General features: G+C 39.3%; 1 protein-coding gene across 10 annotated transcripts in view; it reads left to right on the top strand.

The window, feature by feature from the left end:
* The first annotated feature begins 1,534 nt into the window (after positions 1 to 1,534).
* The window catches only part of WNK1 (WNK lysine deficient protein kinase 1), a 147,268-nt gene continuing 130,973 nt past the window's right edge, over positions 1,535 to 17,829 (top strand). For all 10 annotated transcript variants that reach the window (XM_055315334.1, XM_055315333.1, XM_055315339.1 and 7 more), the window contains exon 1: positions 1,535 to 2,429. In XM_055315334.1, the coding sequence (XP_055171309.1) occupies positions 1,665 to 2,429 (765 nt within the window). In that variant the 5' untranslated portion in view covers positions 1,535 to 1,664. The remainder of the gene's footprint in view (positions 2,430 to 17,829) is intronic.

The following is a 17,829-nucleotide window of genomic DNA, read 5'->3' as shown; positions in this document are numbered from 1 at the left end:
ATGGAAGGGAAGAGGAGAAGAGGTAATAAATAGTCCGTGTCTCCTTCCCATTGGCCAATCTTCACAAAATTTCCTTAACCCTATGGAAGGAGTCCTTCAGTCCCTCTGGCTCTCTGAGCCCAGGTTCTGGTTCTTTCTGCTTTCCTTTTCTCCACCCCCATCACGCTAAAATCACTCAACACTACCGCGGCTCTCTCCATTAAAGATGAACAACGGATCATCTTTCATCGCATGGCAACCTCTTAGCTCTCTCTCCCCTCAGCAAAGCATGACGGGAGTCTCTCCTCTGGTCCTGCCTCCGTCTTCTTCTTCTTTTTTTTTTTTTTTATTCTCGTCCCCTTTTCCACAATTAAACCCTAAATGAAGATCTTCCTAGCTAGCGTTGACTTAAGGATGGGGTTTAGCGACCCACGGCGACGCTCCCATCAGCCTCCCAGAAGGGGCGGTTTCCAAAGAAAACTACAGCTCCCATGAGGCATCAGGCTAAAGCAACCACAGAGCATCACGGAAGTCGTAGGCTCCCTTCTCCACAATCCCTTTCATTCTTCAAAGGCGAAAACTACAAATCCCAGGGAGCCCCAATACGAGCACGCCTGCGCAAGAGCCCCGAGAGCGGGGTGGGGGTGGGGCGCCCCGGCGGCGGGGGGCGGGGTCCGAGCGGGCTGTGTGGAGGCTTCAGAGTCCCGGCGCCATTTAGCGTGGAGAGTTTCCCCGGCGGACGCGGCTCTTCACCCTCGGCCACTCTGCACCCCCCATCTTCGGTGACAGAAGGCGCCTGGTGGGGGTGACTACTCTTTCCACTCCCTGACTCCCTTCACCCAGTCCTCTCGGTCTCCCCGACTCTCGGCCCAGAGAAGCAGCGGAGCTCGGGCCCCGCGGTGAGCGGCCCTCCCCTCCCCACCGTTCCCTCCCTCAGTCAGCCCCCGGCACCGGCCCGGGAGGAGACGGGGGTTTGCCAGGCCCGGGGCGGGCGGGGAGGCCTCGGGGAAGGGGGGGCCCGCTCCTCAGGCACCGAGGCTTCGTCGCTTCGGCTCTTTCCGTCCGGGCGATGGGCGCCCTGTGAGACTGTCCCCCGAGCTGGGGGCGCGTGTGGGAGGAAGCGACCGACCGACTGACTGACCGGATCCCCGGCCGGCCCTCCTCGCCTCTCTCGGCCCCTCCCACTCTGCTCGGCTCCCGGGCCGCCGCCGCCCGGCAGTCGGTGCTCGTCCGTTCTTGGCGTCGCCGCCGCCCCGGGGCCTAACCCGCCCGGCTTGGGAAGCGGCGGCGGCGGGGACCTGGAGCCGCCGCCGCATCCGCCTCGTCCCAGTGCCGGCTGCCCGCCCTGCCCCTCATGACTGCGGCGCCCCTGCCGCTCCCGCCTTCCGGGCCGCCGCTCGCCGCAGGATGGATGCGGACCGTGAGGCGCTAACCCCCGCCCGCCCGCCGACGAGCCCGCCTCGTGAGCCGCAGCAGCCGCCGCAACTGGGTCCCGGGGCCCGCGTCTCCGTCGGGTCGGCTCGTCAGTGCTGAGTGAGGAGCCGTCCGGGTGCACCGGAGCCCGCCGGGAGCCCCGCAGCGGGACCCGCACGCCTCGCCGTCCGTCGGGCGCGGCCCCTCGCCCTCCCGAAGGGAGGCTTCGTTCACAAGTTCGAGCCCGCTCGCCTCGCTCCTGCGGACCGACCATGTCTGGTGGCGCCGCAGAGAAGCAGAGCAGCACTCCGAGCTCCCTGTTCCTCTCGCCACCGGCGCCGTCCCCCAAGAATGGCTCCAGCTCCGACTCCTCGGTGGGGGAGAAACTGGGCGGCGCGGCGCCCGAAGCTGGGGCCGGCCGCACGGAGGAGTACCGGCGTCGCCGCCACACCATGGACAAGGACAGCCGTGGCGCGGCGGCGACCACCACCACCACCGAGCACCGCTTCTTCCGCCGCAGCGTCATCTGCGACTCCAACGCCACGGCGCTGGAGCTGCCCGGCCTCCCTCTGCCTCTGCCCCAGCCCGCGGTGTCGGTGGCTGCGCCGCAGAGCGCCCCGCCGGAGCCGCCCCGTGAGGAGACCTTGACGGCCGCCGCCGCCGTGCAAGTAGCCCAGCCGCCCCCCGCCGCTGCCGGCCCCGGGGAGCCAGTCAGCTCAGGCCCTGCCGCTGCCGCCGCCGCCCCCAGCAGTGCCGGCAGAGATCGGCAGGCGTCCCAGCCCAACCATGTGGGGAGCAAAGAGGAGCCTTCGGCGGCCAGGAGCGGCAGCGGCGGCGGCAGCGCCAAGGAACCACAGGAGGAACGCAGCCAGCAGCAGCAGGATGATATCGAAGAGCTGGAGACCAAGGCCGTGGGAATGTCCAACGATGGCCGCTTTCTCAAGTTCGACATCGAAATTGGCAGAGGCTCCTTTAAGACCGTCTACAAAGGTCTGGACACTGAAACCACGGTGGAGGTCGCCTGGTGTGAACTGCAGGTATGGATGGCCCCATCGCTTACGGTGGTTTGGAGCTACGTTTGGCTCGACTAAGCCAGTTACTCCAATTCCTCCTTTAAAGTCGTTCTTTTAACCATTCGCTCCCGCGGCGGGCGGGGGTGGAGGGGAGTGAGGGGGGTGGGAGGCCAACTTTGAAAAGAGATTGAAACTAGAATTTGGGGCATGTACCTACGTAGGATAAGAGTTACTGGTAACCAAAGAGGCTTGCCACTTAGGGAAGGAGTGGTGAAAATCATCTTAGTACAAACGCATTACCTACTTGTTATTGTTTTAGTGTCTGGCAGGAAACCCGGAATTAGTGGGAAAGTTTCTGAGTTAGGAAAGTACAGTCTTCTTGCCCCGTGCGTTTCAGTCTTAGCAGAGGCTCTGCACTTTTGAGCTGCTGGTGTGTTACATGCGAGTTTCCATCCCGGAGATCAGGCTGTACTTTTCAAATAGGAACGACTTCGTTCCTCAGTGACCTTACTTGGGATATATCTTAGTTGGTGATTGCACAGGCATTTAACATAAACCATAGAAAAGACTTTCTTCTCTCGGTAAATGCTTTGGGACTAGAAAGGTACAATAAGTGTTTGATATTGTTCTACCTAATGATGCTTAATTAAGCCTGTTGGTAGCTGGTAGTTTTCGGACAGCGTTAATTAAAACTAGTATGTCTTGGGGATCCCTGGGTGGCTCAGCGGTTTAGAGCCTGCCTTCGGCCCAGGGCCTGATTCTGGAGACTTGGGATCGAGTCCCACATCGGGCTCCCTGCATGGGGCCTGCTTCTCCCTCTGCCTGTGTCTCTGCCTCTCTCTCTTTCTCTCGCTGTGTCTCTTGTGACTAAATAAATAAAATCTTAAAACAAAAAAACAAAAAACTAGTATGTCTTCAGCCCATTCACTATCCCCCTGAATAGTACACGAGCCCATGTAAAGTTCTGTAAGTGGTTTGAGAGTTGTAACGTCACTACGGTTATTGTTATGAAAGGTTTTTAAGCCAGACTTTTTCCAGGAGTCCAAAGGACTCAAATGCTTTGCTTTTTTAACGTCTCGGGGAGGTTTTCATGGTGTAAATAATGGTGTGCCATTCTGGTTGACAAGTATATTCTACGTTTAAATAGCTAGGTTTGGGTAACTTGTTGCTTGACCTATAGCAGCTTGATTGAATGTTGTCCTCATCCAGAAGTGAACGGAGATTATTGGAAGAAGCAGAGTTCCACTGAAAAAGTCAGTTACATTATAGACGAAAAATGCTGATATCCTTATTCTTGTCAAGAAAATGGACCTGAATGGACTAAAATAGGATATGAACGTTACTGAATATTCTAGTTTATTTTATCCATAAACTAATATGTCAGTACTTTGTCACCCTGCAAATGACCAAGGCCATATCAAATGTGAAGGGAAGTTAGCATGTGGAAGGAAGTGAACTTAAAGACTGACAAGTTCTTTAGGAACATAATAATTTCTTAAGTTTTACAGCAAATGATGTAGAACTACTAAGGCATTGTGAAATAAAAACTATTTTATGGCAGTTTACATTGGGTGCAGACGTTTTTTTAAAAAGTTTTGTCAAGCCATAGCCTTATTCTTATTGGACAGTCCTCAAAAACTGATTCCTTTTGGTTTACAGGCAAAAATTCCATTTATACACTTTTTTTTTTTTTTTTGGTACAGGGGTGCATATTGCTGCTGATCTTGGATTTTATTCTTCTGTTAAGGTGTTATTTGAATAGGTGCTTTTCAGATAAATTTTATTTGGTTACCTTACTTTCTTTTTACTGGACCCAAGTAAATGTTGAGCACTTTATGGATTGTGTTAGTTTCAATTATTTAACTTTGAAGACTTACAGAATATAATGTGTGTTTTCCTTAATCACCTGGATTTTTTTTTTAATGATTTTATTGATTTATTTGAGAGAGAGTGTGCCAGGACACAAGGTGTGGGGGAGGGGCAGAGAGAGGAAGACAAGCAGACTACCCTGCTCCCCCAGGAGGGAACTAGTCTTGGGGCTCCATCCCAGGATCCTGAGATCAAGACTTGAGCCAAAGGCAGGCACTTAACCAACTGAGCCACCCAGGCACCCCTCATCTGGAATTTTTTGATAGTTTATTTATCTTGAAATTAATGATACAGTGGAAGAAATCGGTTTGTCTGATGTCATAATAATTTTGTCTAAGCTTCTCAGTTTTTCTTTGAACTCATGGCTTTTCTCTGTCTAGGCATGGCATGGTCAAATTAAAGAGTATCTGATACCTTATCATATCACCATATTATTTTTAAAGCAGTTCAGGATTTGACAGCAGAACCAAATACATCCTAGCTCATTGAATGGTACCCTAGTTTAGGAACTTCCATATGTCATTTGACCCTGTTTGTACAATTTTTCATTTTGTTTTTTGAAATATGATTTTCCTAGCCTTTATAGCAGTATGTCGGGTAGTATTTTTGGTTTCTTGACCAGGATATTTGCCTAATAACCTATTCATTAGATGACTGAGTTTTTGGATACAAATTAAAGGACTAGTCAAGGGATTACTGAAACATTGAAAAGAAAGGAAAGCTTTTTCACTAAAAGTATACATCTAATATACATGTTTTTCTATAGGAAGAAAGAAATAATTCAGTTATTAAGTAAAAAATCTTAGTGTATTAAAATTGGAAGAAATTATTCTGCCTGACTACTTGATAAAGAACTTGAAATTACAGAGCAGGTAAATGACTTGCTTAGAATCGTAAAGAACAAATTTTAAACTGGTTAGGATCTGATGATTTGGGAAATGTTAAAGCATTTGTTAGTCTCGTACATGGCTAATTAGTGCATCTCAAATGAGGCTATTGTATTTTGGTGTGAAAGTCACTGTCAGATTTCTTTAGAATTCTGTAACCATAGCAAATTCTATTCTTTGGTTTAGATATTAATTTTATCAATTCAAGTATATAAATAGCTTTTTGGGACGGAGAATGAGTGAATGTGGTATACAAATCAAACTTGTTTCCATCAAGCTAATTTTTAGAGTCACAATATGCATAACTATTAAAGTAAGTATTAATTCCTAATAAATAATATTAAGTAATACTTAATACTTAAGATACCAAGGATCTTAAGTACTAACTTTAATCCTTTAAGATACAGATTTCTTTGCTTGATTTTGTTAGGCAAATGACATGCCTTAATTTTAATACTCAGTTTCTTTGGTCAGAAAATGTTAGTGCTGGATTTTGCAGAATTTATATTGCTTTTCTGTGGAAGGATTTAAGAAATGTAGCATAATTTTCTTAAGAAAATGTATTTATACTGAGATTTGTAAATGATTTTACTTTCTTTAGTACTTTTCTCCCAAATTGCTTCTAAATAAAGTTCACATGGCAACTTGATATATTCGCTTTGTACATTGATAAGATTGTTTCCAGTTTGGAAGGGAAAGTCAAATTTTGTTTAACCTGCAATATTCCTAGTGCTTGGCTCTGGCTTTCTCCCCCACCCCCTAAGTAAATTAAGGGTCATATCTCATCAAGAGCATAGGATATATTTTTGGGACTTAATTTCCTTTTTTTTTTTTTTTTTAAGTTGAAGTATAGTTGATGCACAATGTTACATTAGTTTCAGGTGCACAGGTTTAAATTAATGTTTTCATAAAAGGTTTAGCCGTGCTGCAGGAATGTGATGTGGTTCTGTGATTAAGAGACTGTAACTTATTTCTTTGCTTTAGTTCTTAAAATAACTCCTTGAATTGAATCTTCCATTTGAATATTGATAGCTTTTTTTGCCTTTATTTTTTACATTTGTGCCAAATTCCTTGTTTTTCAGGATGAGAATCTTCAGTAATTTTCAGTCCCAGGAACAAGATTTCCGGGAATAGTCTGCAGGTTTTTTTGTTTTAAAGTCTCAGAGTTAGTGATGAGTATGGGCAACACTGAGATAACACAAGTGTAACTGCTATGCAAATTAAAGAATGATTGGTAACTTGCTTGAAGTAATCCTTTTTTCCTACTAACAAGACAGTGTAATTAAAGACAGGATAATTTTGGTTAGGTAATATAATGATTTAAAATATACATAAATTTATTGCTGTAGGAAGTAACCTTTGGGGCAGAGATATTGAGAATTATATCTAAGTTGATTTTTCAGTCATTTTTTTCTTGGTGTTAAAGGTTTAAATGTTTTCTATTTTTTTCTCTCATAAGTATCACAGCTGTTCCTAGTGAAGGGTGTTTTTGTGTAAAACAAATGGGGAATCTGTTGTATGGTGATTGAGTTCATTTCTTGATTATCTAGGTTTTAGTGCAAGATCCTGGTCATTTGAAAGTCATTCTACTTAATCTCTGTGGAAACATTCAACTAAAACTGGGCTCTCATTTTTAGAAATTATTCTAAACCTGTTGTTTGGGTTTTATAATAGCTTTTCAGTGTTTTAGATAAAGCTGTAAAAGTAGCAAGAGTGGTTATGTTCAAATTATACTTCCTGAAAATGTTAGTATAACATGAAAAAATTCATAATAGCTATTAGGTTTTGTGGTAATAGCTCTTTATATTTACTTATGTAGCATCTTGCATTTTATTTTTCTTTCTTTCTTTCTTTTTTTTTTTTTAAACAGGACCACTGTAATGTGCAGGAATAGGTGAGACTTACCATGCGTGACCTGAATTTAGATTTGAAGAGGACTTTATTTTTCTGCAGTGTAACAGTCATTAAGAACTTAACTGCCTGAATTCAAATGCTGACTCAGCTAATGATTCTGTCACTTTGGGAAACATCTGTGCTAGTTTCCTATCGATAAAATGGAATGTAATAAGAGTACCTACTTGATAGAGTTGTGACTATTAAATGAATTACATAAATATAAAACATTTAGGACAGGGCCTGGCACGTAAGTGTTAACTATGATGATACATCAGGTTTTTAGACTGTTTTTTTTTTTTTTGAGGCTGTGAACATTTTGTTTGATTTGTCTATATTCTTGAAAATTCATGTAACAAAACTCTTGTTGCTTATCATTTTTAGGGGGAACTTTGGAGTTGAACATATTATCATCAGTGCTTTGAAATTCTTTAGCATTGCCTGTATTCTGGCCTAACTTTGTAATTTCATGACCTGTCACTATCTCAGATGCCAGACATTTTGAATTTGCTAAGATGTTTTTCCTTTTGGGATCATTCTTATGATATTCTTCAAAATAATTGGAAACTGTTTATATTCTTTGGCTACTTTAACTAGTCCTTGAGCTCTTTGAAGATATAAGTAGATTCTCAGTGTACTTTAATAAATACTACGTTCTTTTCTAAGTTAGAAGTAGTTGTAGATCTAGAGTTGTTTTATCCATACTCTTTTCCTCTCTTTGGTCCACAGCAGATTTTCTAATCTTGTATTTGGAGAGTTCACTGTAGTATAACACAATACTATATAATGGAAAAGACCTCTAAGGCAGAACATTTGAGTTCTCTGGTACTCAGTTTTCTGACCCAGAGTAAGGAATTTAATTTGTAATGCTGATTTATTAGTAATATGACCTAACTGAATTTTTTTCTAAAGATTTTATTTATTTGAGAAAGTGAGAGCTAGAGTGAGAGAGAGAGTACAAGCACATACAGAGGGAGAGAGAGAAGCAGATTCCCCACTGAGCAGGGAGCTTGAGGTGGGGCTCGATCCCAGGATCCTGGGATCATGACCTGAGGTAAGGGTAGTCACTTAGAAGACAGATACCCAGGCACCCCGACTTAACTAGATTGTTGAAGATAACTGAAAAACTGTGTGAGGGTACTTTGTGAAGTGTTACAGATAATGAAAGGATAATGGTGCTTTAAAAAAATCCATTTTGAAAAGGTTTATGTTGTCACTTGTTACAAATTGGGTTGACTATTTTGAACTTCTTAGTTGGGTTTTAGGACCTGCAAGAGAAAATTAGGGAAAAGGCACTGGAATTATAATGTTTGAGTTAATAAGCTACATTAGAAAGATATAATTGCTTTGTTCACAACTTTGTTTAGCTCTGGGAAAGTTAAAAAGAAAATTTTAGAAATCTGGAAGAGAATAGCACTCATTCATATTCTAGTATTGACATGGATTCTTTCTATCCCCACCTTTTCCTAATTGATCTCAACTGGATTAATCCAAATAAAAATCAGTAAAGAAATAAAGTTCCTAGTTAGAAAAAAAAAATTGGTTTTTAGGAACTTTTTGGTTTTTCAGTTTTAGGAATTATATAAAATCTTAAGAAAAAGGGGAGCAGATTGAAGAGAAGTTGCCAGAAGCTCTTCTTAAGAGTTTTATTATTTGGGAGAGGGTGGTGTCTTTATCAGGTGGCTTACTTAATATTGTGTGTACTTTTTAAAAGATTGGTTATTTGTTATTCTACATGAGAGGAATGATGTCAGTAATTTGCTTTGTTCTGTAATTGACTTATTTGATATCTCCACCTTAATTTGTATTAATTTAGATTTTTCAGATAGTCTTTTTTTTTTCTTTTTCTTTTTTAAAGAGGTGGGGACAGAGGGAAAGAATCTTAAGCAGAGTCCATGCCCAGTACACAACTGACCTCACAATCCTGAGATCATGACCTGAGCTGAAATCACCAGTTGGATGCTTAACCAACTGAGCCATCCCGGCACATTTCAGATGAGGCTTCATAAAGATTTTATTTTTTGACATTGTGACGTGAATCTTGGTATTGTAAGATTGACATATTAGGTGTGCTATACTAAATGTGCTTAATAATTTTTAGGAAAGAATCCTCAGTTAAACTGTCATCACAAGCAGATACAGTTTTTCGAGGAATTCAAGAATTCTTAAATTTAAGAATTTAGGAATAATTTAAGAAAGAGTGTTTAGAAATCTACTTGGTATAATCATCAGATTAGTGAAGAAAAACCACACTATTTCTGTAGAAATAATTGCTTTTATGCAGCCAAGGTTCAGCTGCTCAGAGACAGGTGATTTCTTTTTTGTCAGTATGTGCATGGTGGATGGTCTTGTGTTACTTAAACACAAACTAATATATAAACTAAGCAGTGAGAGGTGAAACTAATTAGTAAATCAAATCGTTATTGATATGCTTGGGATAATGAGATCACCTTAATGGCTAATAGTTTTGTGTTAAATAACCTGATATATCCATCTCTGTGTGGATACTCTCCTTATTTGGACTGGTAAGTCATTGTGGATGAAAGTAAATTTGGGAAATTCACAGGTCATCTCTTTGACATGCTGAAGATATCCTAGACATCATTATCATATTTATATTTACATGCTCTTTGAATGCTTCACACACCTCTCCCTCACAAATACTCAACTATAGGAAACTGAGTGTAAACAAAAGGATTTTTAGGTAGATTTGCATAGTAATAATAGTAGAGAATGGATTTAAGGTGTACAAGGGATGTGTAGAGTTTAGTTAGGGGTACGAATATGAGACTTCTGCAGCCTGAATGAGGGCAGTAGTGGTTAAAAGAATCTTTAAGTATTTTGGAGATAAAATATGCAGAGTTTAGTGATGAATTGGCATTTGGAGGAAAAAGCACAGATAAAAGGGTAGAGATAGATGATTGTGCTGTCAACTGAGAGAATTAAGAATTAGGGGTTTTGTTTTAGGGGAGGGGAAAGGCTATGGAGATCTATTCAGTTGACATGTTAAGTCTGAGGTACTTGGGAAACCTCCAGAAAGAAGTTCAATAGGCAATTGTCTTTATCAGGTGGCTTACTTAATATTGTGTGTACTTTTTAAAAGATTGATTATTTGATATTCTACATGAGAGGAACATTACTGAAGCTCATTACATTACTGAAGCTCAAAGAATAGGTTCAAGGTAAAGCTATAGATTCCCAAATGTCTGTTAGTCATAGCTGAAATAATGCAAGTACATGAAATCATCCAGGGAGAGGATATATCTAAATACATAGAGATGGAGGAAGAGATAGGGGATGATAATTTTACCAGGGCAAAATAGGAATAATTAACAAGTGGACAGAGGATAAAAAGAGACCAGGGGTTGGGCTAACTAGAACACTAGAAGAATGGCAATATCAAGGGAATAAAATTTTAAGAAAGGATTATAGTAGAGAAATCCAATTTGCATAGTAGTAATTTTGGAGAATAGATTTTAGAAGGACTAGAAAAGAATTACAGAGATTAGTTAGGCTTTGGAAATTGTTTATTGCCTTTGGGTATTAAGTCATTAACAGCAAAATTCAGGATTATCTAAGAGGAGATATGAGCAAGGGTAGATGTAAGTCACCGATAACATCCTAGATATATGCACTGTTTGCTAGCCTCCTGTGGCTATTTAACTTAATTAAAATAAAATTTTAAAACTCAATTCTTTGCACTAGCCACATTTCAGGTACTCAAAAGCCACGTGAGTGTACCATATTGGATGGTACAGATATAGAGCATTTCCATCATTGTGGGGAGTTCTATTGGAACATGCTGTATCTAGATCTTGGGTAGAGTTGTGTTTTTTTTCAATAGCTTGATTGAGATATAATTTGCACATCATAAAGAACATACAGTGCGGGGCACCTGGGTGGCTCAGTTAAGCATCTGACTCGATTTTGGCTCAGGTCATTATGATCTCAGGGTTGTGAGGTCAGTAGCACACTGGATGTGGACCCTGCTTAAGATACTCTCTCTTCCTTTGCCCCTCTGCTGCGCCCCCTCCCTCCCAAAATACACACACAGCATAGTGCTTTTATAGCTTAAGTTACATATTTTAAAAATGTATGTATTCTGTATTAATAAAAATTTTCTGGGGGGAAAAGATATGCAAAGGATGTTATCACAAACTCAAATATATGTGTAGAATTAACAGATTTACATATATCACGTTATGCTCCAGATATTTGGTGATCTTACAGTTTCAGAATAGTGGAAAATTTGTGGTGGATTTAAGGGAGTGGCTGAGGAAGGTTAAGAACTAGAGATAATAAGAGTAGGCTATTTCTTTAGACAAGTTTGAGTATGGGTCAAGAAAGATTGGCTAAGTAGAAGGCATGATCAAGGATGAGATGGATAGATAAGGAAAAGGTCTTTATTTTTTTTTTAAAGGATTTATTTATTTATTTATGATAGACATAGAGAGAAAGAGAGGCAGAGACACAGGAAGAGGGAGAACCAGGCTCCATGCCGGGAGCCCGACGCGGGACTCGATCCGGGACTCCAGGATCGCGCCCTGGGCCAAAGGCAGGCACCAAACCGCCGAGCCACCCAGGGATCCCCAAGGAAAAGGTCTTTAAAACTTGAAACACTGAAATATAGTATTTGCTTACTCTACTTCATTATCTGTGTTAAGGTTCTGTTCTAAGCTAATTGTTTTATTTTTGGTTATTCTTTTTTTTTTTTTTTTAATTTTTTTAAATTTATTTATGATAGAGCGAGAGAGGCAGAGACATAGGCAGAGGGAGAAGCAGGCTCCATGCACCGGGAGCCCGACGTGGGATTCGATCCTGGGTCTCCAGGATCGCGCCCCGGGCCAAAGGCAGGCGCTAAACCGCTGCGCCACCCAGGGATCCCTATTTTTGGTTATTCTTTATGAATAGTTAGGTTTAGTCCAAATAAGTTTTCGTACTTCATGCTATTTATTAACTAGTGTTCAGAAGAATACTTACCAGAATACTCTTTGAAAATAATGTTTTGATTAAAGTGTTTCCCTTCTATAATCTCTGGCTTTCTTGTTACATTTACGTAATACTGTGGTGATATATATTTTATAAGTGAGCATCTCTCTGAAATAACCATCTTTGTCACTTGAGGAAACAGCCAGATTTAAAATAAAATTTTATCATAGGAAAGATTCTGAGTTACTATACTGTTTCTAGGATGTGGTAAAAATGCGCTTTTCTATAACAAAAGCCCTAAATACTGCGTACCTTTCTTCAGGCCTTTTTTTTTTTTTTTTTTTTTTTCCAAAATGGTCCTTGCTAATTAATCTGGAAAAGTGTTAATAATCACTAATACCAGAACGCCTTGGTGGCTCAGTGTGAGTGTCTGCCTTTGGCTCAGGGCATGATCTTGGAATCCTGGGAGTGAGTTTTCATTTTGGGGTCCCTGCAAGGAGCCTGCTTCTCCCTGCCTATGTCTCTGCCTCTCTCTCTGTCTCTCATGAATAAATAAATGAAATCTTAAAAAAAAATCACTAATACCTAGCTAATAAGAGCCTTTTTTTTGCAACAGGCACAGTGTTGTTTTACTTATTAATAATTTAATTATTAAAGAATTATTTGTAATTCTCATAAGGCATATGTTTTCTTAATTTTATATCTGAAGAAACTAACTCAGTTTTAATAACTTATTTAATTAAGATCATGGCATATTTTGTTTTTTCCACTGCAGAATGCTTCAGTTAAACCAGGAAGAAGAGTTTGAATTCTTGTGGAAGTCTAAGTCCTTTTGCTCTATTTAGCAATTATAACTAATTCTTGAACATCTTATACCTTTACTTTCACTTCATGAAATAAATCTTTATTTAAATGATCTTTTAGCCAGTATTTATATGTAGATACTATAAGGAGGGAGATGGCAGGGCTTTTTAAATTAGCTTTTATTGTGTGTTCAGAGTTTTTTAGATGCTATTTTCATCCATTGGCTATCACAGGATGTTCTGTTTACATTTAAGTATTTAAGGTGAAGCAATATTTCTGTGGTCTATGTGTATCAGATTTCCTAATAGAGACAAATTGAGTGACTGATGTTAGTACGATTTTTGTCAGTGCTCTTTAACAACTTCTATGTATAAATGTTCATTTCAAGTATTACGTTGTATGTAAAAATTTCTAAATTCCTAAAGTTGTTAGGTACCGATGCTATTTTTTACTTAACCAGGAAAGCAGAATTAAAGGATATTGGAGTACTTAATGAATAGATCAACATGTTGTTACTGTATAATTAACATGGGACTTAGTTTTATTTGTGGAGATTGAAGTTATAACTAGTTTAGTTCTTGATACTGATGGTATGAATTGACCTTTCTCCTTGATTTAAAAAAAAATCTTGTTACTTTTTTTTCTTCACTGTGTAGTTTGACATATTACATATGCTCTTGAGAAGGATTTGGGGGATCCCTGGGTGGCGCAGCGGTTTGGCGCCTGCCTTTGGCTCAGGGCGCGATCCTGGAGACCCGGGATCGAATCCCACATCGGGCTCCCGGTGCATGGAGCCTGCTTCTCCCTCTGCCTGTGTCTCTGCCTCTCTCTCTCTCTCTGTGACTATCATAAATAAATAAATTAAAAAAAAATTAAAAAAAAAAAGGATTTGGCTCTCATGTATGAGCTACAGATAGAAAGCTCATTTAAATTACATAATTATGTTTTGAAATCTTCTGGAATGTTTAATCAGCATTGTTATGGGAATAAGATGTTAGCTTACCTCCAGTAAGATTTCCAGATAAATGAGATTTTCTTCCTGAAGTATGAAGACTTTATATTAATTTAGTAAAACACTTGAAGTGTATCACTTGATATTATTTGCCTGTGTCATACACCAGCACAGACTAATAAGCATATCATGCCATCAGCCTGGATCCTTGTATGTTCTTTAGACTAAAATGGTTCTTTGAAGTCAGTCAGTTCCGCAGCCTGTTATACCAGGAGTAATCCATGCTTAGGCACATAAGATCTTGCCTCAAAGTATGGCAGATTGTTCAAAATATTCTTGTTTTGTTTAGAGTAACTGGGTCTGTAGGGGTTTTCAGCTTCAGCTATATAGAGTACAAATCACCCGTCCTTCTTTCATCCCAAGCATAGATTTAGGCTTTCATTCTCTCTTCCTTTTAAGGTAAGTTGCATTATTTTGGTTGTTCAGGATGGGGGAGACTTTCCAGCCAGTGGCCCTCATTCAGGGCCATTTATTTTAAGTCTGTCAGAATTTCGAATAACAGTAAACTTAAAAGGGAAGGTCTTGGAATCTCCACACTTACCAAAAGCCTTTTTTTGCATACTTCTACACACTTTCTCTTAGGTCAATCGCACTTACTATCATTGGTAGGGATACTTTTATCAAGTCAAAAACAGAGTCTGCTCTGTACCTTCTCTGTTCGCTTCAATTACATTACTGAGAAGCATCACTCACGTGATTCTTCCCAGAACAAAGTAGGTGATGCCTAGGTGCATTGCTCTTTTCTGCCTAGACAAAAAAAAGCCACCAGCAATTTTTAAATGGTAGACTCTCAACTTAAATATTTGTTCTGCCTGACCAAGCATCCTATTACATAGAGGTGCTAGTTTAGATATTACTTTTGGTAACATAAGTGGAGGGGGCAGGGCGTAATGATACTCTGCTGGGGAGAATCTTGACCATTTTCTATCCCTCTTGTAAGGACAGAAGTCAAGCGTCCATATTTGCCAAAAATACCACTATTACATAATAGCTTTCACAGATCTTACTGAATAATACTCTACTTGAGTATTTTATTTTAATGTTTTAAACATCTATCATCTTTAACCCTCTTCATATGTAAAAATGACTTAACAACCAGTACTTAGCTATTACACAATAGGTACTTTTTTCCTCTTTATGTGATAGATATACTAAAACCTCAAAAAACCTTTTTACTATGAAATACTTAACAGTTGTTCCAGATTGGGCCAGAAGCTGCCTTTTGTGTCCTTGTTATTAACATGTCTCTGTCGTTTTGGATGATGTCCTTATTTTCTGCACAAGATGTTCTTTCCCCACCCTGGCCCTGGACCAGCCGTTTCTCCAAGGAGGCAGGTCCCATATAGTATAGAATGGAATTCAGAAAGCAATGTCTGAGTTTGGATGTACTCATGGATACTGGGGCATCACAGTTTCCAGATTTTTAAGTGAAGAGTTAGGAAGTATTTATATGTATACATGAGTGCGTGTGCCTCTGTGTATATGTGTGCATATGTATATATTTTAAATATTTTATTTGAGAGAGAGAGCAGTGCAAGAGAAAGAGCACAGGAGCAGGGGGGAGAGGCAAAGGGAGAGGGAGAAGCATGCTCCCCATTTTAGCAGGGATCCCAGTATCCTGGGATCATGACCTAAGCCAAAGGCAGACGCTTAACCAACTGAGCCACCCAGGTGCCCCTGATTAATTGATTTTCAATAAAGGTACCAAGGTAATTAGTGGAGGAAAAAAAATTTAGCATCCAGACTGAGATGTGCAGGTGTAAGTTACACACTGGATTTTGAAGACTTAATAAAAAACAAAGTTAAAATATTCCAATTAAAAAAATTGATTACATGTTGAAACAACCATATTTGGATATATTGGGTAAATCTATTTCATCTGATTCTTTTTTAAATGTGGCTACTTGACAATTTAACATTGCATGTATAGTTCAAATTGTTTCTCTTGGCCACCTCTGACCTAGACTATGTGTTAAAATAAAATGCTGTAAAAGAGCTCATGCTATAGTAAATTAAGTATACTACTTCCTTTAAAAAAATGTTAGCACCTTCCTTTTTGTGGTTTCTTTTATTAGTACCCTTTACAAACCATAATTGTTTTGCTGTTGCTGAACAGAGAAATTTGGGTTTTTAAAGTCTTTTCTGTGGTGCTTTTAATATCTGATTATTTTATGAAATTGGCATTTTAGTCCTTTAAAATTTTATCTTGTATTTTGTTATTTACCAAATGTCTGTATCAGAAATACTTCTTGTGGTGTTGTTCTTTGAGTATTTTAGTTGTTGCTAAGAATGTTAGAAGTCAGTTTTTATTGCAAATATCTTGAAATATTTGGTAAATACTTTTGTCTATTTTGCATAAACTGCTAGTACATGTTTAGATGTATACTGAATGTGTAAACTTGCTGCTTTATTTATATTTTTAAATTATTTCTGGCCATTGTGTCTCCTTAAACTTGTTAACCAACTTATTGCCCATATTCATATTTTAATGAACGTGAGAAAAAGGTTAAGTTGATTTTTGATATCTTTTGCTTATGAAAGAGATAGTATTTGTAGTTCAACTATTTGCATTAACTTTTTCCCTAAAGAGTTGATTCATGGCCAGGTGAATAAGGGTGAAAAGATTAGTGAAAAGGGTACAGTAAATAGGGGTGTACAGTAGAGGTGAAAAGATCAATGAAAACATCTCTAATTGCTTTATTTTCATAAAGCTGTAAAATACCTTTTTTTTTTTTTTTAAGATTTTAGTTATTTTTTCATGAGAGACACAGAGAGAGGCAGAGACATAAACAGAGGGAGAAGCAGGCACCATGCAGGAAGCCTAATGAGGGACTCTATCCCAGGACTCCAGGGCGTGATCCTGAACCGCTGAGCCATCCAGGCGTCCCAAGTTGTAAAATAGCTGAGATGCCAAAGCAGTGCTTTTCTTTTCTTTTCTTTTCTTTTCTTTTCTTTTCTTTTCTTTTCTTTTCTTTTCTTTTCTTTTCTTTTCTTTTCTTTTCTTTTCTTTTCTTTTCTTTCTTTTCTTTTCTTTTCTTTTCTTTTCTTTCTTTTCTTTTCTTTTCTTCTCCTTTCTTCTCTTTTCTCTCTTTTCTCTCTTTTCCTTTCCTCTTTCCTCTTTTCTCTTTTCTCTTTTCTCTTTCTCTTTTTCTTTTTCTTTTTTAGCAGTGCTTTTCAAAATCTAAATAGTAATAATCACAGAAGCTTCCTTCCCTTTTTGTATAAGGTTTGTTTGATAGTCATTGTTTAGAAAATGCTAATTTGATTTTGACTCTGTTACTGGAGTCGTAACTTATTTCTACCTTAGGTTTCGTAACTATCCTTAAATCACACAAAATAATTTTGAAGAAAGAACTTTATAGAAGTAATATATTCTCATTGTAAAAATTAGGAAATTAGAGGAAAAGAAATATAAATAAATGACCTGCATTGAATCCCTATATCTGGAGATAAGTCTTGTTATTTCCAAGTCTAATTTTTAACAGTCTAATTTCTCTTCGTGATTTTTGTTTTTATAGTGTGATCATATTGTATGGTGGTAGTTTGCCTGTTTTACTGCATAGCAAAAGCATTTTCCTATTTAAAAATTTGACCTATTTAGATCAAAACAACAAATACTGTTTGTATACTTTAATCCTAATTGGGGTATGTGTTCCCCTAGTTTTGATTGTTCTGTATAGTGGCATAATTTGCCTGATTTACCTCACAGAAAAACATTTCTTATGTTAAAAATAAGAAATTTTAGATAAAAATATGTATTATTTTTTGTAATTGTGTTTTGAGACTTTGTACTACTACTACACATGCAGTTGTGACATCAGTTTCAGAACTAACATTTTGATCTTAGAGTGTGTAACACTTGAATTCCTACTTGACTATGTATTTTTAATTCTCAAGAGAAAAATCAGTTAGAATGTTTGGCCCACAAATTGCTAACAATTAGTTACAACTGTCTAGTAAATTGGTCATTGATGTATTTGGTGATTATCAACAGAAGTTTAAAAGTCATGGTTGATATATTGCAAAACTG

The sequence above is a fragment of the Nyctereutes procyonoides genome, unplaced genomic scaffold (genome assembly GCF_905146905.1).
Source record: "Nyctereutes procyonoides isolate TBG_1078 unplaced genomic scaffold, NYPRO_anot_genome, whole genome shotgun sequence".
In the NCBI taxonomy this organism is placed as follows: Eukaryota; Metazoa; Chordata; class Mammalia; order Carnivora; family Canidae; genus Nyctereutes; species Nyctereutes procyonoides.
This window is presented reverse-complemented; position numbering and strand designations above follow the sequence as displayed.